The sequence below is a fragment of the Halichoerus grypus genome, chromosome 15 (genome assembly GCF_964656455.1).
Source record: "Halichoerus grypus chromosome 15, mHalGry1.hap1.1, whole genome shotgun sequence".
Lineage (NCBI taxonomy): Eukaryota > Metazoa > Chordata > Mammalia > Carnivora > Phocidae > Halichoerus > Halichoerus grypus.
In genome coordinates this window covers 40,586,296-40,614,202 of record NC_135726.1, presented here as the reverse complement: position 1 = coordinate 40,614,202, position 27,907 = coordinate 40,586,296, and the positions used below count along the sequence as shown (strand labels likewise).

Here is a 27,907-nt window from a genome sequence, read left to right as displayed (position 1 = left end):
GTTTCCCAGGCCCCCAGCCAAAGATTCTAGGGTTGAAAGTGAGTCTTTGCTACCACACACAAAGCCCCCTGGCCCCTCCTGAAACCCAACCATGGGCTCTTAGGCTCTTCCCCACCCTTGTTCTGTCCCTCCGAGAAGTCCTCTTGGAATCCCGTGGACACCCAGTTGCTCTGGGTTCTTTGGCACCTGTCTCTCAGATGTAACTGCTTCGTTCCTCTACCATCCTGCTTCTAGTCACAAGAGGCCCAGAAAAGCATCGTACGAAGGCACACAGCCCTGTCAGCTGGCCTCAGCCTCTCTCTGTCCCCTGTAGGAGCTGTCTCTAGTCTTGGAAGCAAATCTTCAACCACCACCAGCAACTGTAACTTTCCATAATAAACGTGGAGAGGGGAAGTGAGTTGAACTTATTAGTTGCTTATTATTTCTTTTCCTAAAGAACTAATTTTCTCACCTGTACTGTGGCCTGGAAAGATGTGCTTCTCTAAATTCAGGTAGAATCTCAGACTTCGGAGGTTTCAAAGCAAAATGTTAAGTTCACAGTTCCAGAGGCCGAGATAAGTTATCCAGGGTAAACCATTTCTAGATTAAATGATGGGCCCATGCGGGTCTCAGAAAATGCTGAGCCCACTCTCAACCACAGCCACCAGTTGTTACGGGCACAATCTCTGCCCTCTGTCTCATCTGCAGAGATCTACAGCCCAGGCCTCCGGGGAGGGCAGCTGTGAGGTCACGCAGCAAAGAGGGACCGACAAGGGGACCAGGCAGCCAGGAGCTGGATTATCCTGACCACCGTGGATGCCCAGGCGAGAAAGAGTCTTCAGGGGAGGAAAGGACTGACACAAAGCCTAGTCTGAGTCCTGGGGATAAGGTGGGGTTTCCTTGAGTCCCCACTGTTCTACAGCCCCTCACAGGCCCTTAAGAACCAGAACAGAGAAGACTCTGTGATGCCTATTTCCTGGCCCACACATCTGTTGGGTGAGAGATGGCAGCTATCAGTGTCCGGGCCCACCCCAGCCATTCTTTGGAGAAGTAGATGAGGGGTCTGGTTTCCAGCTCTTCAGGCCCACAGGTCCACAGTGTGCCCCTTCTCCACAAACAAAGCTCCTGCTTGTGCACACACAGGGGCACCTCCCTAATCATTGCTCCTCGGGGGTGAGACCCCCGCTGCCCTGGGTGAGCCCACAATCACTGGGGTCAGACTCCTGACGCCCGTGCCCTGGAAGACACAATTTCCTACCCATCAGGGACAGGAGGAACATTCTAGGGACTCACTGCAGAGACTCTAGGTCTCTTCAGAGCTGGCCCTTTATTGCAGGTCAAACCCCCAAATATAAGTAGAATCAGAGGTCAGATGAGGGTGTAGCAGGGACGGGTTCTCTGTGGCCTATCTGCATGTTGATTACCAGGAGAGCTAGAATGCATGCTCATCCCCAGAGCCGCTGAGTGAAAGTGGGTCCTCCCAAGGTCAAGGCAGCAGGGGAGTTACCGGAAGGAAAGGGGGTAGCCGCCAGGGGGCAGGGGGAGAGAGGACACTGGCTTCAGACTCCAAGGCTGCACCTGCCCCATTCCAACCACGCGCCTTTGGAAGTCAAGAAACCGCAGAATCTTCCCAAGTTGTCTTTTTAAAAAGAGAATGTCTACCAACAGAAAGAAGAAAGGACATTTCTTTCACGGGAAGGATGTGTCCCATGATGGCAAAGCAGGCATCACGGGAAGGAACTCAGAACGCGCCAGGGAAAACAGCTCAGCACAGCGGTGTCCTGGGATCGAAGGAATTAAAATATCTTCTAAGGCTTTTGATTCCATCCCGTCCACATCACTGTCCACACCACTTGATGTGCCCCTTGGGGATCTGGGGACAGAAATAGATTGACTGCACACTGGCTGCGCTGCCACGCCCTTTGCCAGCCTCCTCCCCCCGCACTGACTCAGCTTGGCCATGTGGCATGCTTTGGCCAATGGGACGAGAGTAACGGAGGCAAGCAGAGTCTCTTGTCAAAGCGCTTGTGCATTTCTGTTTGCTCTCTTGGACCTTTGCCTCTGACATGAAAACCAGCCTTAGGCCAGCCTGCTAGAGGATGAGACACATGGGACAGAACCAGGTGACCCCAGCCAAGTCCACCCTCGACCAGCCAGTCCCTAGCCCAACTGCCAGCCAGCCAGAGGGGCCTGAGCAAATCCGGCTCAGATCAGTAGAGCCTGGCCTGGCTCAGCAGAATCAGCCAGCTCACCCAAAGACCTATGAGAAAACATGCATTGTCATTTTCACCACTAAATTTTGGTGCGGTTGGTTGCGCGGCAATAGCTAAGTGGTGGTAAAGATACACTTACTGGTCATGTGATCGGGGGCAAAACACATTGCTTCTCTTTGGTGTCACTCCCTCAGCTGCCTTATATTCCAAGGATAGAACTTAGCTAGGGATTTTCTGGATGTAATTAAAACAACTAACGGCCACCTTCATAGCCGGTAACTCACACCTAAAGATCACCATCTAAGCCCCAGACATGGTGTAAGTCCTTCGATACAGTCGAGTCAGGTAGACACTAGTATTATCCCCAGGAGGAATCTGAAGCTCAGCAAAGCAGAGCAACCCGACCAAGGTCACACAGCTACAAGTGGCAAAACCGGGACACGAACTCCGTTCTGATTGGTGCTAGAGATTGCCCTCATAAAGGATGCACAGAGGGACAAAGGAACCTGCCCAGAATCTGGATTACCCCCATTTGATGCAGTGCCAAATCCTAATAAACAATAAACTAAGCCCTGCTTTAGGAACACGCTGGTAAGAGGAACCCCTTGAGAGCCACCGTAGGAGAACCGTGTCAGCCTCCAGGCGTCCTTCCTTCGCTGGGACGTGGACACCTTGCCTACCTAGATGGTCCCGGAGGAGGAGGAGGCCAGTGTTTCACAAGGTGAAGGGATGCGCATTAGTATTCTGTGCAGTTGGGCCTTCGAAGCAATTCTACGGCTCAGGCAAAGACTGATGTGAAGAGAGATCTTTCCTTGTGTCATGCAATCCAGCATCTTCCCATCAGTGGGATCGGGTGGAAAAACCCAAGTAGGACCTGGCTATACCTTCAGCATTCCGATGTGGCCAAGAAACAGGGGAGAAGCCCAGACTACAATGGAGAACGGGAAGACCCAAAGACATTTTCTTTGCCAAACCAGGCATTTGGCTCCCGCTCAGAACTCCGGGTCCCGTCGCGTGACACGTCCCTCATACGTGACTGAGCTGAGTCTTCGGTAAAACGGGGCATCTCCCTTTCTGGCTGCAGCCCAGCATTTAGCCGGCCCACTCCCTCCTCAGGGACTCAGGAGACCCCTTCAAGGGACTCAGTTTCTAAACTATCGGCTCTCCAAGTCCGATGAACTTTCTTTTTTTTTTTTTTAACAAATCTGCCATCAGATTTGTGGGCACATTTTATGGCTCTCCTCCAGAACCCCCTTCGGATTCCACCTCTGAACTTTAAAACAACAATTTTATTTAGAGAGCTGATTTATTCATAAGTAAATAGGATACAGTGTGGGTGAAATCAAAGGAACCAGGAGGCAGTTATTGGATCTATCAGCACAAAAGCCGCACTGTTGCCGGAGCCGAGGCTCTGCCGTCCCCGTACCTTTCAAAACTAATATGTAACCATATCTGTTTTAAAAGAGTGATTCATTTTCCTCCCATCGCCTGCAAAACTCTCTTCATCCCCACCACAGGAAACTTGAGTCTGATTTTAATGAGCTTCAATTGGAATGTGGCCTTTGAAAAGTAGTGCATTTGAAAAGATGGAACATTAAATTTTGTAATGATGTAAAACATCTTCAATTTTTGACAGGACAATGGTGCTTATTGTACTTTATGAGTCCACTGGCGATCCAAAGGTCACTTTGTATATGACTCCACAGACAGGGGCAGCACGGAATGAAAATTAGGTTACATGTGATCAGCTTTATTATTAATCAGACGAAAATGGATTTTTAACATTTTTCTAATGAGCAACAGAGAAGGAAGAAAATACCACGAATAAAACTACAGAAGAACAAGAGCGGCCGAGTCTAAAAATGCTCCACGGCCATATCTAAAAACGCGCTTTAAATCTGAAACACTTAAATACTATCTCAAGGAATAAAATGCAGCTACATATTCTGGTGTCATAAATACATGGAAAACCACGGAAATACCTACTCTAATTTACTGTCTCTGTCCTTTGTTTATAACTAACTAATGAACTGATTTCTCCGCACAGTATATTACCACCGTCCCCAAGAACACCAGGCTGGGTGAGGTGGTGTCACTATTTCCATGATAAATCCTGTGTTTCGGGGTTTATAACTCAGCTGTAAATATGTAATTCAGACTAAAACTTGGCATACAAGGCCTCAGCCAGGAAGCAAATCTACACGACAATCACCATCCCACCCCCATCTAATTTTTGAAGCCTTTCGATGTGGATATTTTGGTATTAAAGAGATGGGGTATTGAAATGAAAGAGAGAGGACAAAAAAACAATAAATAAAAGTCAAAGAGTTGGTGATTTTTTTTCGTTTCTTACTTAAATCAAAAGGCTATTTTTCCAGATACTCTTCTGCAAAGCATATCAAGGTATTTATGAAATAAACAGGCTGCATGGCCCAAGCAAATAAAAGCAGGTCACAGAGGCATGTTTCAAGTGCAGCTTGGAGGAACTCAGGTCGAGGAGACGGAGGCAGGGCGGTGTGGGTTCGGGGTGCACTTTCCTAAAGAACCACCCCACTCCGGACCAGGCTGGGTCTTCTCTGGCTACTCGCCTAGGAAGATGGCCCAATTAGAGCATCGCCTGGGACAAGAAACAGGTCCAACCCCCTTGCAGACCAGGCAGCTTTGCAAGAAGCAAAGCCCACGGATGGATCTGGCTGTGCGGCTAGCCCCGGGCAGGTACCCTGTGGGCCACCGAGGGGAGCCAAAGGGAGAGTGCGGACAGGGCAGGACAGCAGGTCCCCACTGCTGTGAACAGAAGCTGGCTATCTAGCCCGCGGGGTCAGGAATGAAAGTGGCTGGTAGAGATGCGGCCTTCTGAGACAAGAGCAGAACCTGCCCACACCTACGGGGCAGCTCTCCAGTCCCCAAGAGGGAAGGGAGAGAAGGCAAGTGGAGAAGACAGAGGAAAGAGGTGGAAGTTAAAGGGTGACACTGGGAGTCCCAGGTACGGCAAGGCCAAGGGTGGAGGGCAACAGGAGGACCGGGGGAGTGGGGGTTGGGAGGCCGTGGTGGACAGAGAGGAGGCAGAGGGAAGGGCGAGGAAGAAGTCCACACACGCAGGGGCAGGGTCGGAGAGTCACCCCTAGCACCTGCCTCGGAAGAGTTGCTGTCACTCACTGGCTCCCCAGGGTGCCTCCCCTCTGGTCCCCAGCTTCCCACGCTTGCCCCCCACCCCGCCCAGCAGGAAAGCTGGGGGTCAGGACCACTACATAACTTGTGGGGCCCACTGCAAAATGCAGGGCCCCCGCTTCAAACATTGGTGAGGATTTCAGGACAGTGACTGTGGCGCATGACACCTTCTGAGCTCAGGGCTGCTGGACTTCAGTGGCTGGAGGGCTCTACAGGCCCTCAGCCCTTCCCTGTCCCCTCTTCTCCCGGTCTCGTCTCCGGCATGCCCCCAAGTGCATAAGCGAGCTCGCAGCCTCAGGGTCCTGGCCCTCACTGTTCCCTGCCTGGCAGGTGCTCCCCAGATCCTCCCACTAACCCACGGGTCTCCTTCATGTCTTTGCTTGAACGACACCTTAGGCACCCCACGTAAAGTAGCGACCCCGCCCAGGCACCCCTCCCAAATTCCTATTTACCTCATTTTTCTCTAGAGTCGTATCCCCTTTAACTGACTCGTTATTTAATGTGTTGATTGCCCACCACCCTTACCCCCTAGCACGTGGGCTCCCTGAAGGCCGGGGGTGTCTCTCCTCTTGATGGCTCGATCCCCAGCGCCTAGAGAGGGACCTGGCACGCCGGTGCCCTCAGGAAATATCTGCTAACAGAATGAACGCCGGAAGATGTGGCTGCTTCCTTGGTCTTGCTTCTCTCTGTGTAATACAGGACGTGCACTGGGGCTGACGGAACCAGTCAGGGGCGCAGCCAGAGCTGGGTTCCGATGGGAGGTCCCCGGAGGACTCATGCACCCCTCCAAGCCACGCCAGAGATCCCATGGGAAGGGCTCCTGGAGGAGGTCCACGCCCAGCCGGCAGAGCAAAGTGGAATTAGGTTCACAAGGCTAGGGACTGTGGCCGTTTGGTTCACTCTTGTGTCCCAATGCCTGAGGGAGTGACTGGCATACGGGAGATGTTCAGCAGACATGGGCCGAATGGAGTAATGAATGAACGGATGAGTCCGAGAAGGAGTGACGGCTGCGTGGCCCCTCCTGTCTCCTGCAAACTCAGCCACCCGCTGCGCAGACGGCAAGGGGGGCGGGGCTGGGCTGCACACGCGGAGGCAAGCCAGTGTAGACCTGTGCCCGTATACACATGTCCCTGCGGCGCTAAGCCCAGATGACAAACCACAGCCCATAGCCTTCTGGCTACCACTTTTCAAGGGAGGGCTGCCCTTGACTAAATTCAAGCCAGGTCATATCTCCGTTTCCCACCTGTAAAATAAACCCAGTGGGATTCAGCAGAAACCAAGGACTCAAATACATTGATTAAAATATCTGTGTTATTTCTGTATTTATTGATTGCATTGTATGTATGTTAATATATACACAGACACACACTTGATCCTGGTGAAGTGTCCACACTCAGATGTGATCATAAACTATGGCCTGGCCTGCTCTAAGTTCTCCCCAGCATGGCACCAAAGGGGCTTGGAGCTGAATGACCTACTTCCACGTGAGCACCCATGTAAGAAGAGTTCAGCAGAGTCCAGAAAGGCCTGGCAATGACGCCTCTCTAACCTGAACCCTCCCGCCGCCATTCCAGCCCGTTGTCTTTGGGCTGACTTTTGGCAGCAGTGAAGGGAGCAGGTCCCTGCTATGAAGACCAAGCATGGGCATTAGTCCTGCACTCCCCAGACCAGCCTCCCCAAGGCAGGGTGTAGCTGAACAGCAGAAGGCAGCGGGCTTGGGAGTCGTACTGCTGGGCCTTTCTCTGTAGAGGAACCCACCTGGGAGCCTTGCATCCTTCCTCAAAGGGTCTTTCCCCCCAGTCTTTGCTCATGCTTATCCTGGTCCTCTGGCCCAGCTGCAAATCCACCCTTTTGTGTAGAGAACATCACAAATAGTGCTAGGGGGAAAAAAGCAGCTTTTTCACTTACCTTCTCACTTTGAGAGCAGATAGGGTGTCTTAAGGTTGCTATAGTTCCTAATTTCACCTTTTAATATTCGGAAACAAGATAGTGTTGCAGCTAATACGGAAGGTGGGCTACCTCTTGTCTCCCACGGAGGCCAGATGGCATGAGATGGAGATAATAGAGCAACCAGCTGGGAGAAGAAACACTAAAAAAAATCATCCAGAAATAGCTATTCACTTGAAAGCAGTGCGCCCAGACGAGTACAGGGATCCTGAAAAGACAGCAGAGTAGCCAGTCTTGGCAACGATTCTCCCTGCGCTTCCGGGGAGCAGCATGACCATCATGGCCCCTGTGTGGGAAGGCGTCGAGGAGAGGTTGGACCTGGTCCTGGCCAAGGTCAGCACGGGCTGAACTTCACAGCTGCAGGCTGGTCTGAGCAGCAAGCATTGGTGGAAATTCATCTGCCTTTCTCCAAGGAAGCTTGACTCGGATTTCCAAGGGATTGGCCCAGGTTTTCCAGGTGACTTCGTTGGGCGTGGCCATTAAGAGTCTTGACTAAGTCGGCACCAGCTTTCGATCCACGGGATACCTGAAAGGAGACTGGGCAGGCTGTAGTCAGAAGAATGGACTTTGCCGTGGGCAGTCTTGGTCTGTGGAGATGGGAGACCCTCCTCTTGGGGGAGTTGTGGGATCGCTCTTTTATTAATGGTACCATGTTCCCAAGGTCATGTGACCAATTCTCTGAATTTCAACTTTTTTTTTTTTCCATCCAGGAGTGGGGTCATTGTTAGTGTGCAAAGAGTAGCTCATGGTGCCCCCTGCAGACCCAGTAGTCCTCCAACATGGCTGGTCACACTTACAGGGAGTCCCAGGGATGGGCAGAGGTGCTCTGGGGAAGCAGTACTGGGAGTCCAGAGACGTGGCCATTTAGCTCAGCCTTTCGCTGCTGCTAATGGTACAAGTCATTACTCTCTTTTTGGACTCCAGTTTCTCCAAATGGGGAAAATGAGGGGAAAAGCCCCAGCCCCAACTCTTGTTGACTGGTCAAGGCCATGGAGAAGCTTGAATGAAATCTCAGGGTCTGGGAAAACCTTGGGACAGGTTCATCACATACACAGGTGCATGAGCCATGAGATCCAAGAGGCCGCTGGTGTTCTGTCCCTTATCCATCTCTGGGTCTTTGTCTCCTCAGAACATGCATCCCCTCATCTTTGCATGACTGGCTCCTTCCCATCACCCAGGACCCCCTCCAATGTCACCTTCTCAGAGAGGTTCCCCGGACCTTCACGGTGTATGACACTGACCTCGCTAATTCTTCATTATCTTGGTATTCACTTATCAGAAGCCGAACTGTGTTCTTGTTTATTGTCCATGTTCCCCCATAGAATGTGCCCCACAAGGGCCATCATCTTGGCTAATTTGTTGATGGCCAACTCTCCACTCTCTGGAACAATTCAGTACGTGCTAAATAAATGAACGCATGTTCACACTCATTCCCTGTCACAGAATCTTCTCCTTTCCAAAAGGTCTGGGAAAACACTGTTTCTTCTAGAACAATGCCGGTGGAGTGTGGAGGGTGAGGTCCAGGGCTGGAGGGCATAGGAACCCCCAGGGTCTCGGCCCCCTCCCATCCTCTCCCCAAACCCTCCATCTCTTTCCCCTTTGTGCTGCTGCTTCGTGCTTTGCAGCCAGCTCCCAGGACAGGGGCCTGGCACCTTCACACGACTGGGACTACTCTTTCCCAGGGGTGTGCCCCCATGAAGCTGCCTTGCCAAGGCAGGTTGCAGAGCTGGGTCCCCAGCAGAGCAGAGCGGCCTCAGGAAGCGGGAGGGAGGTTTCTGTTTCCAGAGGAGGGCTCTTCTCAGCATTTTTGCAAGTGATACCTGGTTCTAGCCAGAGATGACTCTTTAAATCTGAATGCATAGCCCATTTGAGCCAGGGCTGCATTAAAAGTAGCCTTCTCTTACCCTTGCTTCTGAAATGGCCAAGTAGGGGAAGTTAAAAAGGGGTAAAATTTGCCCCAAAGCTGCAAGGACAAGCCACAGGAACCCTTTCCCTGCCCAGGTAGAGATCCTTAAGAAGGGGAGGCTACCTGGAGCTGCCCCAGAAGGCAGAATGACAGCCTGGTACATGGAACTGGAGACAGCAGTCACCCTTGTCTCCCATTCAACAACCAAGGGCAGATTCTTGCCAGAATTTGCATCTCAAAGATGACCTCTAAGATCACCTGCAGCTCTGATAGTCTAGGAATCTTTAATTTCATTATGGAGGAACCATCTTAAGCCTCAGTGAGCTCTAAAAATAAAGCAGTCTGCCTAAGGGGCATCCGTAGCCTGTGGGGGGTGACCTGTGTATCCCATGGGACAAGCCTAAGACTCTGAGAAGCCGGATGCCAGGCCCACACTGGCCAAGGAGCATGGAGCAGCCGGAGAAGGCAGGCGTGGGAGGACGGGGAGGAGTGTGGGGCCCGCACCAGTCAGGTGGCGCGGACCAGAGAGAGCCCCCGCAAGTTGCCCCGCATCCTGTGTTGCGGGGTGCGGGCACAGTCGTTCGAGACCCTCCCCAGTAAAGGCTCAACCCGCTCAACCTTCGCCTGTGTGTCCATTGCAGCTTCCTTGGGTCCTTCTTTGGGAAGCTCCCCACTTTTGGCCCACAAAGACACACCACCCACACCTTGTTGGTCCCTCCCAAGCCCCAGATGCGCGCCCCGGCTGGGAGTGAACTCAGCTCTGCTGGGCCCACGGCTTGAAGGGGACCCCCGAGAGACCCAGCGCCCGGCCCACTCATGCCTACCTCCTCTCCGGGAGGGACTCTTGGCTGAGAAGAGCACCCACAGGGTTTCTTCAAGAGGGAAATGTGCTAAGACGTGAAAAGGCGAGGACCAAAAAAAAAAAAAATTGGGAAGGCCACCATCAAAAGAGCCTGACTGCAAACAAGCCCGCTGGTGTCGACGTGGAGGCAGTTAGGAACTCGGCAGGCCCAGCGTGAGGCCCACTTGTCTTCTTTTGAGGAGCTGGGGGACAGCTGACCGCTTGTCCACGGGATGTGTTTTGATAACTCCGAGAAATGAGAGGGTGTTTTATGGGAGGGTAATTGGGCATAATTCCCTTCATGACTTGGAGTCAACAGGCAGCCTCTACAGCTGGCCCTTATTTGGGGCCATCAGCAGCAAATGCTATTTTCATGGCCAATTTATTAAAGACTCCATGTTTTTGAGGAGACGTCACAAACACAAAAAGGGGTATATTTATTGATATGTTTAAAATATAGGTTTTTAACTCGATTCCTTCACCCTTAAAAACAAAGCAAAGAGATAGACAGATACAATTATGTTCTGACTAGTTTCCGCCGGCCTGCCCAATGGAAACGTTTGGATATAGTTCTCAGTGGCGCTGAAATCTGCTTAGGAAAGCAACAAGTCCTTTGTTCTGTTGACAACAGTTATTACAATTAATTCATTCTGTGATTGGTACTTGCACTGAGTGACAAGGTGTTATTTTACCTCAGTAAAAGTTAAAGTGGTAATACGTACATGCACACCAACCCTGCAGGCTTGCTATCACTCACCCGGGAGAAGAAAAGGCGGACTTCCGGCTGTCTGCTCAGCTGACACCCTCCCCACACCCCCCACGTGAGTCTGAGTGGGGAGGAATGTGCTGGGTTACCCGGCTGGAAGGTTCTGCCTCCCAGCCGCCCGGATTTCTTGCAGAGATTCTCACAAAGGCATGAGGTGCACAGGGGATGTGACTCGGCGGGCAAGCCGGACGCCACAATGTGAGCTGGGTGGTCAACCTCGACCCTTGGCTTAGAAGTTATCCAGCTTGGACTTACACTGGAAGGCCTGATTCTCCTACCTGTACACCAGGATTTCACGACCTGGCACTAATACCCTGACGTCTTGGGCTGGATAATTGTTGGCCTGCCCTGTGCCTTGTAGGATGTTTGGCAGCATTCCCAGTCTCCACCCACTCGATGCCTGTAGGACTCCCCCCAGTGTCCCCAGACATTGCCAAATGTCCCCCGGGGAAGAAAATCAGGCCTGCTTGAGAGCCACTGCCAGAGACAACACCCGCTGTTTTTTGCGTAGTAGATAGACGGTCCAAGAACCCTGCTCTGACTTATCCTGTGTTTAACCCAAAGTCAGGCCAGGTCACAGCCACCCAAAGGAAAGGACCCAGGAGGACAGTGGACCTTTGGCATCATCCAGAGGGTGTGGGCAAAGGAAAGGAGCAAGGGAGAGGAACTCGAGACCCAAGTAGGGTGCTGGCCGCACGGCCCATTTCCAAGAATGCTTTTCCTCGGGAGCCCAGACTCGCTTTAGCCAGGATGATCAAGAAGGAGCATTTTCTGGTTATAAGCAAATTCTGGCTGAGTGCTCTGGTGGCTGGGCTTATGGATAAACAGAACTTCCTCTCTGCTCATTTATTTCTGTTTGGCTCTCTGCTTAACTTTCCTATGGAGACACCACCATGTCCCATGGAGGAAGGGATGTAGGTCTGGGACGAGGTCATCCTGGTTCTGGCTAGGAGTGTCTCTGGGAGGACCTGAAATGGTTTTCCAGGGGAGCAGAGTAGAGGCCCTGAGGAGCAGAGCAGGGGCCATGCCCTCGTGACCTGTTCACCCATCACCTCCTTCTTTAGGGCAGTCTGGTTGGGTTTCTGTAGCAGAGACATACAACGGCCACAAGCTCAATCCTTGACCGCTTAGCCTGGATCCCAATGCATCGGGACCAAGGGCTTGTCATCTCAATGGCCCCGGAGCATGGCTGGATGTGGCCAGGGTCCCCAGCCAGCCCGACATCCTTTCCAATACGAGTGACTAGGTACAATTCGACTTGCTCTGTCTCTCTGCGCTGGGAAGCCATTGACGGTGAGCCATGGAAATCCTCCCAATTTTTTTTATTAGCAGTATTTATCACCTTCTCAAAATCAATTGCATATTTTAAATGAAAACAAATGACTATTCCTAGACTAATCAATATGTGCATCTTTGCTTTTTAAAAAGTAAAAATTTAATGTAAAGAAATCCTTGTCTTTGCGCCTCTCAATCCAATTTTAATATAATTCAATATTTAGTAAATATAATCCTCTTTGGGCAGAACAACGTCATAAAAAATGCAAAAGGTTTCATGGTATCTGAGACCCTGTGAGGTGGAAAATGTTGCCTCCGCCCTGTCACCTGGGGGCCCCCAGTGGGCTGCAACCCCCCTTCGGGTATCAGGACCTGTTTATTCTTATTAAGCGTAAAGAAAAGGGTTTATATATTTAATGATTCTAAAACCAAAATGCTACCTACTATCTGCACAATTGCCATTTTATCTCTTTAAACTTCTCCAGCCTGACGTTTTTAAAAGGGCAAAAGCAGAAAACCCTTATATAATACCTAATTTGTACATCTGCAGTTTCCCTCTGACTGGCACAGACACCATATGTTTTTAATTATCATAATAGCCCTAAAGAACCTGTTCGGTGGGAAACACATATGATCCTTTTATTACTGGTTTGTAATTTAAACAGTTTTAACAGAAAAGGTCTGGCTATAGGGGAGTGACAGGCTCAAAGGCCTAAGATCCCAGTCGTCGACCTCTGGAAGCTCAAGTTCAGATCCCACCCACCGAGGCGGGACCTCCTTCCCCCGGCTTGACAGAGGTAATTGGTCACATGTGAGGCGGCTCTGTGGGACCTTAAAAGACATGATCTGTGATCTCCAGTGACGCGGGGTTTGGGGCAGAGCCTGACACAGTGAGAATAAAGTTGATAAATATTATTCTAGTCTGACCTCTGCTACTTTCACAGCTGGGGGCTGGTGCCCTGGGCCACCCACTCTCTGTTCCCCCCCACCTAGACCCCAGGGAACCATTGCAAGGTGAGGGCTCAGGTTTCCCTGAGCCCCTCTCGCTTGCAGGGGGCTGGGGGGGGGCGGAGGGAGGGGGAGAAGACAGTTTTTTCCTGAGGCTGAACAGGATAGAATAGAGTCCCAAGAATAACTGATTCTCAGGCTAGGAGATGGAGGGAATTTTGGGGTGATCCATGCTATTTTGTAACTTATGGAGAGGTGAGGACACCGGTGGGAGTGGCGGGGAAGAGCGGTGCTCAGAGTCACAAGCCAAGCTCTGGACCAGCAGGGTCGCCTGAGCCCACCCCCAGCACCTTGTGCTGCCTGTTCCTGGGGGACAAGCCCCAGGTTCTGTCTGTGACTGGAATCTCTGCCTGCAGTCGCCCCCATCCTTTCCCAGGACCCAGAGCTGGGGTTGGCAGGAACGAGCTATTTTTTTATATGTCTTGGTTGCGTTGTTCCTTTTCGATGCATCTCCAACCAGGAGGACAAGCGTGGGCGAGCACCGGCCACTGGCAAGGGTCACGCTTGGGGATGTCCACTGCCCTTGAGTCTCAGCGTCCTGACATGCTCGCTGGACCACCCTGGGTGACCGATGCAGCCTCTCTGTGCCTCCACCTCCCCTCACGTCAGATGGGGAGAGTTAGAACTAACATCTGCCTCGTGGGAGTTTTATGAAAATTAAATAAAAGAATATCATCTCTACTACCCTCCATAAGGCACTTAGAACAGGAGTTGGGCCTGGCACATAGTAAGTAATTATTATTTAAAAATAACCTTGGCAGATGGAGGAATGGCCGGGAGGATCAGATCCTGCTGCTGAAGATAAGGGGGTCATTCCCTGGGCATGGGGAGATTACAGGGGAAGAGTCATCTTCCTTAAACACTAGCGCCAGCATGCTGGGTCTTGAATGGGACGAACCCTCAGGGTAGTAACCCATTTTGGGGAAACTTCTCGAAGGCGTCCAGGGGCTGGGGGCAGGGTTAGGAGTGATGGCCCTCTGACTTTTCCTCGACGCTGTCCAGCTAGCAGGTCTGATGTCGCTTGGTTGCCATGAAAGTGTCCTCTTTTCTACTCATCCAAATGTGGTATTCTAGTACTTGAATTTTTTTGTATGGTCACAGTCTGATACTGGAAATGCAATGCATGGTGAAGGCGGTATCATGCAGCTGGTACTACTAACTGCTACTGGGTAATGGGCATGTGCTCTTTGCCAGGACCAGCCCTCAGCCCGGAACAGGTGCATCTCACCGCATCCCCCTCCCCGCGGCTGGGGGCAGCTCCCCTGGCACCCCGGCCACAGCTGGCCACACTGAGGTTCAGAGGACTCCTAGAAGGGGGGCAGAGTCCCGACTTGAGGCACTGGGAGGCTTCTCCATTGAGTAGAAAATGGGCAAGCCGCCCAATATCCTTTGGTCTCAGTTTCCTCCTTCAGAAGGCAGGCTCTGATGACCAGGTGAACTAGGCTCCAGAGGTGGCTGGGGAGGCTGGTGGCCGGACAGTGTCACAGAAGGGGCTTCACATGAAGGGGGCACACTGGGATGGACCACATGCCTCGAGGGCGAGGCCGGCAGCCAGTCTGGAGCAGGTGGAGACCCTGCCCCATCTCTCCTTGTTTGGGACAAGCACCTGGCTGGGGCGGTGAAACCGGCATTCATTTGGAGGAAGGATGGTGTCACAAATCCAGAGCTGGCCCCTAAGTTAAGTCACCCCAGAGGACCAAGGACAAGCTCTCTCATAAGTTAAAAAAAAAAAAAAAAGAGAGAGGGTAGGGAGGCTCCAAGCCCCCACCCCAGAGGGCCCGCTCTTTCCTTTTGGCAAGCAGAGGGCCAGATGGCCACCCTCATTTGCGATGTCAGTGATGACCTCTCGACTCAACAAATAGCAAGTGCATCTTAATCAGAGTGCGCCCTTCCTGTCCACCAGACAAGGCAATTGCACCGGCCCGCCCCTCAAGGAAACAAGACCTTCTTAATCACAGGCTGCTTGGCGGGGCTGTGAGGAGGACCAGAGGCCCCGCCCGGCCCGCAGCCTGCAGGGACCCGTCCTCCCTGCCAGCCACCCGGGGCCAGCCCGGCTCGCTTGCCCGGCCGAGCCCAGGCGGGGATGAAGGCGCCTCGAATTTCCAGTCCTTGGAATAATAACTCACATTACTTCGATCCCATCTGCACCCAGTGAAGGCAGAGCAGGGGAAGGAGCATAAAACACAAAGTTCCCACAGACAACATCTGTCTTAGTGCAAACAATGGACCATTATCTTGTAAATAATTCTGATTAAGCTGCAGCATTTCCTCCTGAAACTGGTGGCAGGGAGCACAGGGAGGGGGATGTGCTGGGAAGCCAGGCCTCCACCGACCCCTTAAGCCCCCTCAGTGTTCCCACAAGAGCCGTAAGCACCCCCGCACCCCGCAGCCAGGCCCTTCAGATGGGCACGGCGCCTCCTGGGAGCCCAGGCGGCTCCCCAGAGGTTTCTCCCTTCCGGGCCAGACCGGCTCAGAGTCTGCCGGGTCCTCTTCCCCCACTTTCTCATGGCTTTCCTCCCTCTGCCCTCCCCTCCAGGTGCTTTCTCTATCTTTTGCTTCTACTCTACTGCTGTTCTCTCCTCTTAGCTTCGGCTTCATTCGCTTGTCTACCAGGCCCAATTTCTGTTTTCTTTGTACCCTCTCTCATCATCTGGCCCTTTTGGCCCCCAGTCCCTCTGTGGCTCTCTGCCCACCCTACCTCATGGCCCAGGTCCCTGGGGCTCGCCCATCCTTCCAGACTCTCCCACGGACAGCTGACATAGTGGGTGTGGTGTCCAGTCTGGGGGCACCGAGGCCTGCAGGCCCCAAGCTGCTCTCTGGCTGTCTGGGGCTGTCGGGCCTGGGGTGGCGCTGGAAGCTTTGGACCCACGGGAGTACCTCCCACCCCCACCCACCCAGTGAGAGGGTCCCTCATGTCTGGCCCCAAATCCAAAGACCCTCTCCCTCGTGTGTGTTCCAGGACACTGAGGTCGGTGTACCTTGCACGCTCCTGCCTCATCACCCAGCTCCTGCATCTCGTGCCATGAGAAAGAGCTGAGGAGTTCATGAACCCAGCCCAACGCTAGGGAGACCCAGGCACTCAGCCTATACAAATGAAACGCGCCGACTACCCACTCTGCAAGGGCATTTACCCCAAAGTCCTCAAGAAAATCCCCCTTGTGATTTCAAATTAATTGCCCTGAGTGTGATTTAGAGGCGACACATCAAGCCCAAAGTTTTCATGTAAAGCAAGAGCCATCGGTACAAGACTTCTGTTCCCACTGATTGACCACTAGATATCCTTTTTTTTTTTTTAATCTAATTGTAAATCCTTGGTAGCATTAGAAAACAGGAAAGATAGTTCAATTGGAGCCAACAGGGATGATTTCTGCACATCCTGGGAATGGGATCTGAATCTTCACATAGGCTCCTCTGGGGAGGTGTCCACTCCGGGATGGGAGGACTCCCAATTCAGCTCTTTAGACAGTGGTGAGTACAGAATGGCAAGGAAGGGGGATACCATACCTTGCAATACCCTACCCAGATTCTCTACCCACTTGCCAAGGTCTTGTGAGTCCCGAGTTTCCATGGGAGCTCTGCCTGGGTCCCGCATAGCAGCAAAAGTCCTAAAATAATTGAAATGTGGGTGACTTGCCAACGTCCAAGTTACTCACTCATATTCATTTTATTCTCTTGAGTGTGCATATGTCTACCATTTGGGGGAAGACAAAACTGAGGCCATCAACTGAGGCCATATTCAGTTGAAAACAAAAAGCCAAGGATCTGAGGGGTTCCAACTTAGAGATAACACATACCGTCTCAAGTTGGGGGGGGTGGGGCTTGCTATCCAACAGCGACTTTGAGTGGCCAAGAGAACTCTGAGGATGGAAGAGTAGATAAGGCCCCAGACATGGAGGAGGATATGTGCTGTCCCCATGACCCATGCATGCATGACCAATTCTGACATGCGCCCCTGTCTCTTGGTACTACCTTCCTCTCCCTCTACCTGTTGGGTGGGAGTTGGAGGCTCCCAAGAGGGACTACTGTCCTAGGAGGGACACACTAGATTATCAAATTGGTATCTGGAATGTGCTTGAAGAAAACTTAATCATGAAAAATACCATCCTCTCAAGCTCCGCTGTGAACACAAGAGGTTGAAAATTGAAAAGGAAAAAAAGTCAGATAATCAGTTTTTCTTGCACTACCATGAACTCAAAATTCCAGTTGTATTGACTCCCTCTTTAAAAAAAAAAATACATAAATGACAAGTTCCTCAATTCTCTTCTTATGATTTAAGAAAAATGTCTTCAAGAGGAGGCGAGTACTCACATGCCCCATGCCCTCAAACAGTAAATGGTCTTGGCCAAACTGAAATCCCACATGTTCATGCATTTGTGGGAATACCAGCTGGGTTCCCACATCCAGGGCCCTGCTGAAGTGAGCATTCACGGGAACTCTAGGGCTGATGGGGTCCTACAGGGTCACCTGAAAAGTCAGGGCTAGAAAGGATCATGAAAGCCAGAGTTTGAGACCCAGGAGGTTACTGAGGGGACTTGCAGTCACCCTTCCTTTCACCAGTGGGGAAATGGTGTCCAAATAAAAGGATGAGTTGTTGAAGCTCCTTGGAGCTCGATTGCTGGTAGACGCCTGGTCTCCTGACCCCCAGAGCAGCCCTCCCATCTGGCCTCCAGTAAACTTGTGTCTAAGCGGAGACTTCTCAATATTTAAAACCCACAGTTCACTTCCCACAGGGAATCATGGAATGAGTATCAGTCCTCATCCTTGGTGGCCTTTTGCAGTGCACCAAGGGTGGAAAAACTTTGGGGCCAAGGGGTTCCCACTTGTGGCAGACGTCATTGGTGCCCAACGGCTTCTCTTCCAGTTCCTTGGCATGCCAACAGACTCTTGTTTCTCTCTGCACATAAGAAGACTGCTCAGTCATTGAGAGGGCTGCAGTGACCCTTCACTAAATACCCCAGCTGGGATAAATACCCTAGCTCCTTCAGCCCTCTGTGGGGCAATTCTTTTTTTTTTTTTTTTTTTAAGATTTTATTTATTTATTTGACAGAGAGAGATAGCGAGAGCAGGAACACAAGCAGGGGGAGTGGGAGAGAGAGAGAAGCAGGCTTCCCGCAGAGCAGGGAGCCCGATGCGGGGCTCGATCCCAGGACCCCGGATTATGACCTGAGCCGAAGGCAGACGCTTAACTACTGAGCCACCCAGGTGCCCTCTGTGGGGCAATTCTGAGATGAGCTCCACACAGAATCCTAGAGGATCGCCGGAAGGACTGCACCCAGTGCCCGAGCGGTTAATACAACCAGAGGGGTTTCCTCCCCTCCCTCGTGGTTCCCTCACCCATGGCTCCTGGGAGCTCCTCCCACATACACTACCTCCACCCACATTCTTATCTTAGGGCCAACTAGGTCACCAATGGGATCTTGGAAGACCGAGAAGATGAATGGACTCTCTCCTTGACAAGAGCCCAACATACTCCAAACCCCTACTCCAAACCCTGCCCACAAAACATCTGCCTCCAGCCCTGGCCCAGGTGTGGAGAACACCTCGGAGTAGCCTGTTCTCGGGGCCTGCCCCGGCACTCCCCCCAGGACCCACAGAACACCTGAGTCCAAGTCAGAGAAAAGCGACTTGTCCATCATATAAAAAGAGCAATAATTTAGGAAATTAATTGCAAATTTACTTTCCCTGCTTGGTTGCCTTTCTCCTTTTATGTGGATAATTGAGAGCATATTATATTAATTTGACAACAAGAGAAGTTCAAAAAGTAAACTTAACCTTGTGAGCAGCGGGTTACGATTGGATGGGTGTGTCTGGACAATTCCACAACAAGCGCGAGAGATCAACTCGTCAGAAAGCCAGCCAGTGGCTGGGCGCACAAATGGGTGTTTTTGCTAATGAAACAGCTTTGCAGAGCTCCCCAACTTTAACCTTGAAAATGCACACTGTTTGCTCAAGAGGCGGAATCCGCTCCTGCAGAGACAAGGCTGCCCGTGTGCGGCTGCATACTTCGGAATATAATTCAGTCATCGTGACGTCTCTGGGAAAGAGTGACTCCACGTGAGCAATAACCATCTCCCAAATTTTACCCCCCCACCAGAATATCTGAATTTCATCAAAGCAAACATATTTCCCAACATGTGTAGATGAAGCAGGAGATCCAAGGACTCTGTCCTATCATAAGCTGCAGAGCACCTTTCCCTTCCTGGGGTACCCCACCCTAAGCCCGTTACCTCCTTCAAACTCCAGTATCACCTCCCCGGAGAGGGGGGTGGGTTCTCCTGTCCATCTCAGATCAGTGGGCCAGCCCTGCTTGGAAAGGATCAAGGGCAGATCCGGGAGGTGATGCTTGTAGGTCCCCCCCCCACCGGAGTCCAAGCAGGTGGGGTCTGTTATAATCCCGTGTGGGCTTGTGGGGTGGTAGACAAGACAGCAGTGCAGACCCCACACAGCGCTCTGATACGCAATCCGCTGGTGCCCGAGGCCTGAATCCCCCCAGCTCGATCACAGCACACAGGATGTTCCCAAGAACGCTAGCTCACTGGGTGGGAAGGGAGTTCTTCCCCCAGGCAGGAAGGAGGGGCAGGTGGTTGGGAAGCAGGGGGGTGCCGTGAAATGAGAGGTGGGAGGAGGCTGGGACTCAGTTCATAAAAGCGGGAGGAGGAGAATCCACAAAGGTCCCCTCTAAGCTTGAGAAGTCTCCACTGGGGAGTGACTCAGGAAAGACTCCCTGCCTTAGAGGCGGAGATGGGTAGAGACCCCGTTAGGGAATGGACCCGGGGAGGAAGAGAAGACAGCAGACACAGGAATGAGCCGCCCGAGGAGCCCTCCCACTTTCAGCATGACGATCTGTCCCCTTCAGCAGTACTCCCTCTGTACCCAAGGCCCCCAGCCACTCCCCGGTTCCCTGAGTCCCCACTGGCTGGGCAGCCCGGGGCTGCGGGGTCAGCGAGGCTTCCCGGAGCGTGCAGAGTGACTGGAAACGGTGAACAGTGCCCGGGGCAATGTGCTCAACCCTGAGCGGAGGCATGGAGGCCCAGCAGCCTTCCACAGTGGCCCCTCTCCTCCCACCCGTGTCCCCAGGCCTGAAGCACTGGTCCAGAGAGGCCGCAGGGGTGCCCCCTGCCTATACAGAGTGGATGGTGGTGAGCCCCATCCTGGCAGCTGCACCTGTGGCTTCTGAAACCAGGAGGGAAGATAGCAACTCCCCGCAGAGACGCGGCATGCCTGGCGAGGTGACACAGGCCTCCTGGAGCCCTCAGGAGGCCAGAACCCAGGGAAAAGACTCGGGGGGCACTAGAAATAAAGACAATGCCCTCCTGGAGTCCTTTCTGCCCGGGCTCGGGCTGGCCACATGGGCCTGGCGCAGGTCACTTGGCTTTCCCTTGGCCGGGCATTTTGGGATCCACCGTGTTTCCCACCAGAAGCCACAGTGCGCGTTCCCCGCGCCCCGGGAACAGAATCAGGAGGCAGTGGCGGGCACAGGGAGCTGACAACCTTCTTCGAGACGTACGACTTTCCTGTGGGCTTTCGTCATGTACCCTAAGACTCAGAATCTCTCCCTTCTCTCCTCTTCTCCCAAATGAGAGACTGTACTACGGCCCCTTTGGGGTGGAGATGACTCGAACAGTTTGCAGGAGCCCTACTGGAGGGAATGTCCCAAGCGGTCAAGGTGCTACGATTGTCCCGTGGCAAAGGCCAGGGTTGTTCAGGGGGACATTCCTGGGCTTCCATCCCTTCCCACAGGGGACCCTTGATTTACTTGGGAGTGTAGGGATTCTGTCAGATGATGATAATACCTTTTCCTCCACAGGACCCGTTAAACGGGGAGCTGGGACGTACACGGAATTCCAAAGTTTCCAAAACAGACCCTGGCAGGAAGGCTTAGAAACACTGGCGATGTGGCAGGGGCATGAAGTCCAGCTAACGGACAAAAAAGGCTAAGCAACAAAAACGGGGAAGCAAACTCCCTCCTTCCCGTAGCCCGCCCCTCCCACCGCGACCTGGGGCGGGGGGCACGGGCCGGGCCAAAGCCTGTGACAGCAAACACAGGCACAAGCGCAAAATCTCCGCGGACAAAAATATCCCAACTCCAGCGATTCCGAGTACCTTCCCATTGGAAACTACCCTTCACGGGATGTAAAGAAAATGTCGAGGTTTGCTGCCGGGAGGCCGGGCACGGGCGGTCTCTTCCACACCTGGGGGGGGGACGGCAGCCTGCAAGCTCCGTGCCTCAGTTCTCCCTACGCACGGGGCCCGGGAGCGGTCGTGGGGCCTCGGTGCCCGGGGTCACTGGTACAGAGACTTGCACGCGTGTCGCCTGGCTCTGGCCCACCCACCACAGCACCTGCCCAGACCAGGAGGTGCCTGGACATTTGCACGTTTAGGAGTTGTTACTTGTGGGGCCTGCCTCAAGGTGGGTGGAAAAATGCAACAAACTGCCCAGCAAACAGCCCGGGGGTGGGGGACGGGGTGGGCAGCCCACTAGTATTCCCTGAATGTCCTGCTGAGGCTTCCAACAGGGAGGGCGGCTCTTGGGGGGAGGGGAGGGCAATGGTGGGGTGTTGTGGAAGGAATTAACATAATGACTCAAAAGTGCACTAATGTTTCACAGCTTTTGTTTTATTAGCAATACCAAGATAAGTTATTGAAGCATTTTTAGTATTGTTTTACATTCCATTCATAAATGACCTAACTTGTAACTCAGCATACAGCACACTTAAAGATATAGTTTGACACGTATTCAGAAAGCTACAATGATTAGAACTTACATGCCTTCATTACCAGGAACACCTTAATATAATCTTCTCATTACGTCAACAATACTCTAGTCCAAAGCACACGATAACCCAGCACAAGTCTCCACATTTTTGCTTCCATCACCACATCTGAAGTTGTGGGTGCCAAGGCGCTGTTCACTGGAATGTTACTGTCCTCTGTTCCCGGTTATTAGGATGACCTGACACAATATTAAACTAGCAATAGTACTGCTTAAATACTATGGAGAAAGATAATGACTTCACTTTTCTGTATTCTTCTAAAGCGTTACAAAATACAGGACAATCGGACACAGGCAGTAATGCCAACGAGACCCGCGGGGCCCGCTCCAGAAGCTTGGCGAGCTGGTGTAGCAGACCACCCCCCCAGTCAGATTTTTCACAGGTAAAGGGACCTCCAATCCACCAGCATTTGTCACTCAGGATTCACGACTTTGAGGGAATTTTCTCTCTCGTTCAAGTTACTAAGCCTTCGCGGTCCATGACTAACAGAGGAACATATGGGGCAATATTTTTAGCCTCCCTGCTTCTCTCCTAGATATACTGTAGGTCGGTGTGCTGTGTGTATACACATACCTGTGCCAATAGGAATTATTTATTCAACACACATATGTGTATACAGTCTTCTTGACTTTACACCATTAACAAGCTGCAGATAGCCACCGAGGAGCACGAACAGACAAGGGCCAGTCCAGCTGGACCGACTAGAACAGGGGGTGTCACTTACCTGCAAGAAAACGTGCAGATTCATTAAACAATCCAGAAACCATGGAGGCGAGAGGCATTTGAAAGCAAGGACAGGGCCACACTCCCTAATTGTTTAATGGAGTAGTGACAATAAAGCAATATTTATAAAATTTGGTCCTTCCGTCTCTGGCTAAAGCAAGAATAGTCTACGTGATTAGAGCAGGTTGGCAATTAGGCGTAGAGGTGCTGTTGATCAGCGCTAAGTAATAGGAGATAATTACTACTTATTTGAAACCTGGGCTTTGCACACAACATCTGAATATAAAAAAGAAAGAACCGGATTCCTTCATAGCTAAGATGTGGCCCTACAGCTACACGGCTGTCGGTGCCAACCGTCACTCTGAGGCAGTAGCCGGAGAAGGGAGAAGCCAAAGCTGAGGCCTGAGATCCCTGCACTCGGCGCGAGACAGCGAGGGGGTCACACTGTCGCTACTCCACACGGCGGTGGCCGGCCAGCCGGGCTCGGAGACTCTGCACGTCCCCAGGGATGTGGGCGTCTGTGCTGACAACACTCTCCTCTCTCATCCTTCCCTTCCTCCCTCCCGGTCTTAAGTCATTAGTGGGGAGAAAAAAAATGTGTGTCCGTGTGTCTGTGTGCGTATTTTTTTTTTTTTTTTTGAACCAAAGAGCTCAGCTGCTGTCTTCTCTCACCCTAGGCTTGATCCTGGGCAGGAGGTATCGAGCAGTCCAAAAAGAATATGCATGTAGAAACCAAAATGAAAGCTACCAGACTTTTCTCCGGCTTCGGAGGCACTGTTGATTCAGACAGTAGCTTTTGGAGCCAAAAATATGCAGCAAAAGGAAAGGAACATAAACAAGGCTAAATGTCACCAGTGTTTGCCGACTTACAGACACCATCCATTTGTTTGTTCTGAAATGACGAGTGGACCATTTGGCAAATACAATGGTATTCACACAACAGTTCTGTCATCCTGCAGTGCAAACGACATCACGTCAGTGGCATTCCCATTTAATTTAAAAAGAGGGACGGGGAGGAGGAGGAGAATGCCCAAAGAGTTTAGAGAGGCTGCCATCCAAAGAGGCTGCCTCTTCATCAACACAGTGCACACAGTAAGGCTTTGGACCAGAGAAGAGGCGAGCCGGTCCATGGGTGCTGGTTTCTGCAGGAGATCCCAGGGGACGGCACCTACCCTTTGTCCCACCAGAGTCAAAGGGACAAGGGCTGCAGCGAGCTGCGAGGCAGCCAGCAGGCACGGGGCGGGCAGGATGGGGTCGTGATCTGCGTTAACTTAAAGGATCTGCCCTTGGACCTCAACACAAGCCAAATGGTCCTCCCTACTGGGGTCTAACATCGGACCCTAGACACACACTGCTACTGGGAGCAGGCTGGACTCTGGAAGTCAAAGAACAATCTGCAAATGATCAAGTCAGGCAAAGAAAACGAGTACAAAGTTGTGCTTCATCGACAGTCTCTGCAAGCCAATCCCTTCAAGAACCAGCTCATAAAGAAGACAAGAAGGAGGAATGATTGCTCATCCGGATTTAAATAAAGCATGGCAGCTCCAGAGACAACAAGGCCCTACCGTGGAGACCCCTGGGTCTTCTAGGCTAACCGCCCTCCTTGGCGTTGACTGAACGTAGGCTCCCGTACACGTGGTGGGTTTGGATCGTGTGCTTCCCTTCCTGTGCCATTTACCTAACTTAACCCCCTTTCTTCATTAGAACCTGCCAGCTGCTAGGCCACACCTTCAACCTTAGAATCATCCACCAGACCAAAAACGTGCCAAATGCCCTGGGCTGTGCACCTGTAGCCTACGCTTGGGTGACCTCACACACACACACACACACGGGAAGTTTGCACACTGTTTCCACATGTTCCGGCCAAGGCCCCCTTGGGCTTCCCTAACTGACCACAGACTTTAGCCATTTTTTGGTCAAACACCGAGCAGGAGGGATTTACTTCCTCCCCCCTGAAGCACTTGCCTTCTACCAGGAAGGCACAGAATTGGGTAGACACTGAAATGGCAGGGCCACTGTGACAGATGTCATCACAGTCACCAGAATTGCCTTGAAAGCTGAATTTCCCACATACCCAAGAAAGCCATCCGTAACCTATCATGGCAGACTTGAGGAAGTAAAACATGTCTCTAAGACCTTGATGGAAAGTGAGATTGGTACTTGCTTAGTGCCAAAGGGACCACGGCAACCAAAAGTCATTTGGACGTTGGGGCACCTGGGTGGCGCAGTCGGTTAGGCATCCGACTCTTGATTTCTTTCGGCTCAGGTCGTGATCTCAGTGTCGTGGGATCGAGCCCCACGTTGGGGTCCACGCTCAGCACGGAGTCTGCTTGAATTTCTCTCTCCCTCTCCCTCTGCCCCTTGCCTCTGTGCTTGCTCTCTCTCTCTCTCAAATAAATAAATAAATCTTTAAAAAATAGTCATTTGGACATTGGCACCATTCTCTTGCGCCAACCCCATGTGGACATTCATTCCCACTATAAAACACCAACTCAACTGAGAACCATTTATCCAAGCTCCTTGACATCCATCGTCTGGTTTCATCCTTCCACTTCTGCCCACCAGTGCGGAAACGGAGGCTGCCACAGTGGGCTGTGCCTGGAGTCTGAACGACACCTCCGAGCCAAGACAGAGCTCCTGCTTCATCCTCCTCTGCCTAGGCTGGCTGTGACCGGGGAGACTCTGGAACTGCCGTGAGCCGCTGAGGGGTCTTCTCCTGCAAGTCTTTAGTGCAACAGGCAGAGAGGTGGCCTTCCAGGAGCAGGTACGCCGGGCCATCTGGGTCTACAAGCCCTCTCTCCTGGGAAAGTCTCTTTTGTGTCTCTGGCTTTGCATCACGGGGCAATAGGTGGAGCCCCGGATCTGCAGTCCTGGGCCTTCCCTGCATCATCTCCCCAGCCAGTGGGGCACACAGGGTCCCACGTGTCCCCTCTAGGGACGACACAGCAGCACATCCTTCTTTACAGGAGAGCTGGGGGTGACCCGGCAGATGTGGGCCAAGTCCAGCTCATTGCCTGCTTTAGTAAATAAAGTTTTATTGGAACACAGCCACGCCTATTTGTTTCATTATCATTTATGGTCCCTCCGGCACTGCAGGGCAGGGTCGAATGGCCGTGACCGAGACCACACTGCCTGCAATCCTAACTTATTTCCCCTCTGGCCCTTGAAGAAAATAGTTGCCAACCCCTACTTTAGACTGTGTAGCCGGTAAATGGTGCATATTTTCAGACTGTCCAGGCTGGAAATCAGTGAGGTTTTTGGAGGACAGAAGTCACATTTTAAGAGTGTTCAACTTGGATGTCCTGGTTCATTTTATCACACATCTCAGAATAGATGATGTGAAGAGGTTTCAATGGACTCCGTGTTTTGTTTTGTTTTTTTCAGGGAGGGGTCTTAATTCTCTCATTGCAATGGAAGCCCAAGGAACCCTTAGTGTCAGGCATAATTTGGGTTAGGGAAGCCAGTTTCCCAGTAACCTACGAATAATAAATTGGGACTACTGGGACCTTTGTTGCTAATGGCCCTGCCTTCCCACTAGCTTCCCCTGGGGCCCGGCAGGTGCCTCGGTCCCGGAGCTCCTGTGCGAGGGCTCGTGCCCATGATAGACATGCTAGTGGAGTCTCCTCGCTCAGCCTGGCTTCCCTGCATGCTGGTCACTCCAGAGCTTCGAAGGGCAAAGGGGGTCATCCTCTTCTCACTGCCTTTCTCTTTAATGCTTCCCATCAACCCTACCCCTGGGCTCACCAAAAGATACAGAGCAAACTCTGCTTGCAAGACTCAACACACAATGACCCCCAGCCATCTGTCTCAGGTTTGAAAGGCAAAGAGTAAGGGTGATCTGGTTGGTTTCCAAATCCACAAACTGGGGTGAAACATGCTCTGTAAACTTGCCATGCAGCCAGCCCTCCAGGTGCTGTGCAGATGGACCTCTGTGCTGTCTGGGGCACACAGAAGCCCGTGCCTCCCATGCTCTCCGACCCCAAGCTGCTGGCTGACCCACCAGTTCATCAAAGTTTTTCAGACTGGACAAGGGGATTGCCTGCCTTGTCCTATCAGTGGCTGTGAGCACTGCTCCGGGCTGCCCTTACTTCCTAATTAAGTACTCGTGTGGCTTCTGTCCCATTACAGGACCAAGGTCAAATCCATTCCAACAAACCCGAGGGCACATCCAAGTTCTTTAATGGCACTCAATGACCTTGTATGTCATGTTCTTCAGCAGAATAAAGAAATGTGGGCTATGCCTGGGGTCTGAAAGACACCTCAAGAAATGGAAGCTTTAATTGGAGTGGGATTTCGCCTAGTGAAATCAGGCCCATAGCGGGATCTGACCTACTCTAGAAGCAACAGTGTATGTCCTCCAGCTTAATCCAAGATGGCTCCTCTTTGGGATCTTCTGTGATACATCTCTGACAGGTGAATGCTCTACTGCCTATGGAAGGACCTTTTGAAAGTTCACGCACAGGCTCTGAACATTGGCATGTGCAACAGGGCTCTCCTGCCCAACAGGCTGGGTTGGCCCCTCTCTTCAAATCTCTTTTCTGAACCAGAGTTAGAAACACACTGGCTAGGAATGGGCAGCGCTCACTGGCCACGGAACCCGGGCCCGGGATGCCAAGGAATGTAAGACCAGGGTTTTAACAGTTAGGCAGCAGGCATGCAGAATTAGGGAAGCAGAGCCTACAACAGGAGCATCACCTACAGGCTTTAGGGTTAGACGTCACCTCCTTCAACGCACCAGCACGTGTCAGAGCTGCGGCTGAGCTCTGGGGGGGAGTCTGCGTGATCCGAACAAGATTCTTACTGATGCTTCTTCAAACACTTTTACATCCCACGAGAAGAGAAACAGACGGACATTAGCTCCCCTTACAAGCCTGTTTCTAGGGGCATCAAAGTGGGGATTTGGGTTTACTAACTAGACAAACTCTCTTGAGGTGAGAAATACCGGAATAATTCTTTGGTTTGGCCAAGCCCAGCTTCTGGAGGAAACCAGATATCAAGCTGGTGGTTCTGTTTGGAAATCCATATCCACTTTGCGTGGAGCAGAGAAGAGGGAAACAAAATCAGGAATATTTGATTCCTTGTGCCAATATCATTTTCACTCTTGCAAAGTCAAGCCAAGGGCGGTTTGAAGTGTTCAGCTATTGTTTGTGCTTCTGGCAATGTTAGAAAGACAGTGAGCTGGACTGTGAGAAAAAACGTCCCCAAATGCCCATTCTGTACCCAGTGGGGCTTCAGTTTTCCCTCCAGATATCGTCTCCTAGGAAGGATGCCTATGCCTGGCCCTCCTGCATCCTGGGACACACAGCA

The 27,907-nt window shown here is 51.9% G+C and overlaps 1 protein-coding gene across 5 annotated transcripts in view; it reads right to left on the bottom strand.

Annotated features, from left to right (window-relative positions):
- Positions 1–27,907, bottom strand: part of ZNF536 (zinc finger protein 536) — a 424,522-nt gene that overhangs the window by 112,330 nt on the left and 284,285 nt on the right. The window contains exon 7 of one of the 5 annotated variants that reach the window (XM_078063482.1): positions 21,713–22,601. The exons of the other annotated variants lie outside the window; for them this stretch is intronic. Within the exon in view, the coding sequence (XP_077919608.1) occupies positions 22,594–22,601 (8 nt within the window). The 3' untranslated portion in view covers positions 21,713–22,593. Of the gene's footprint in view, positions 1–21,712; positions 22,602–27,907 lie in introns of those variants that run through there. 5 annotated transcript variants of the gene reach the window in all.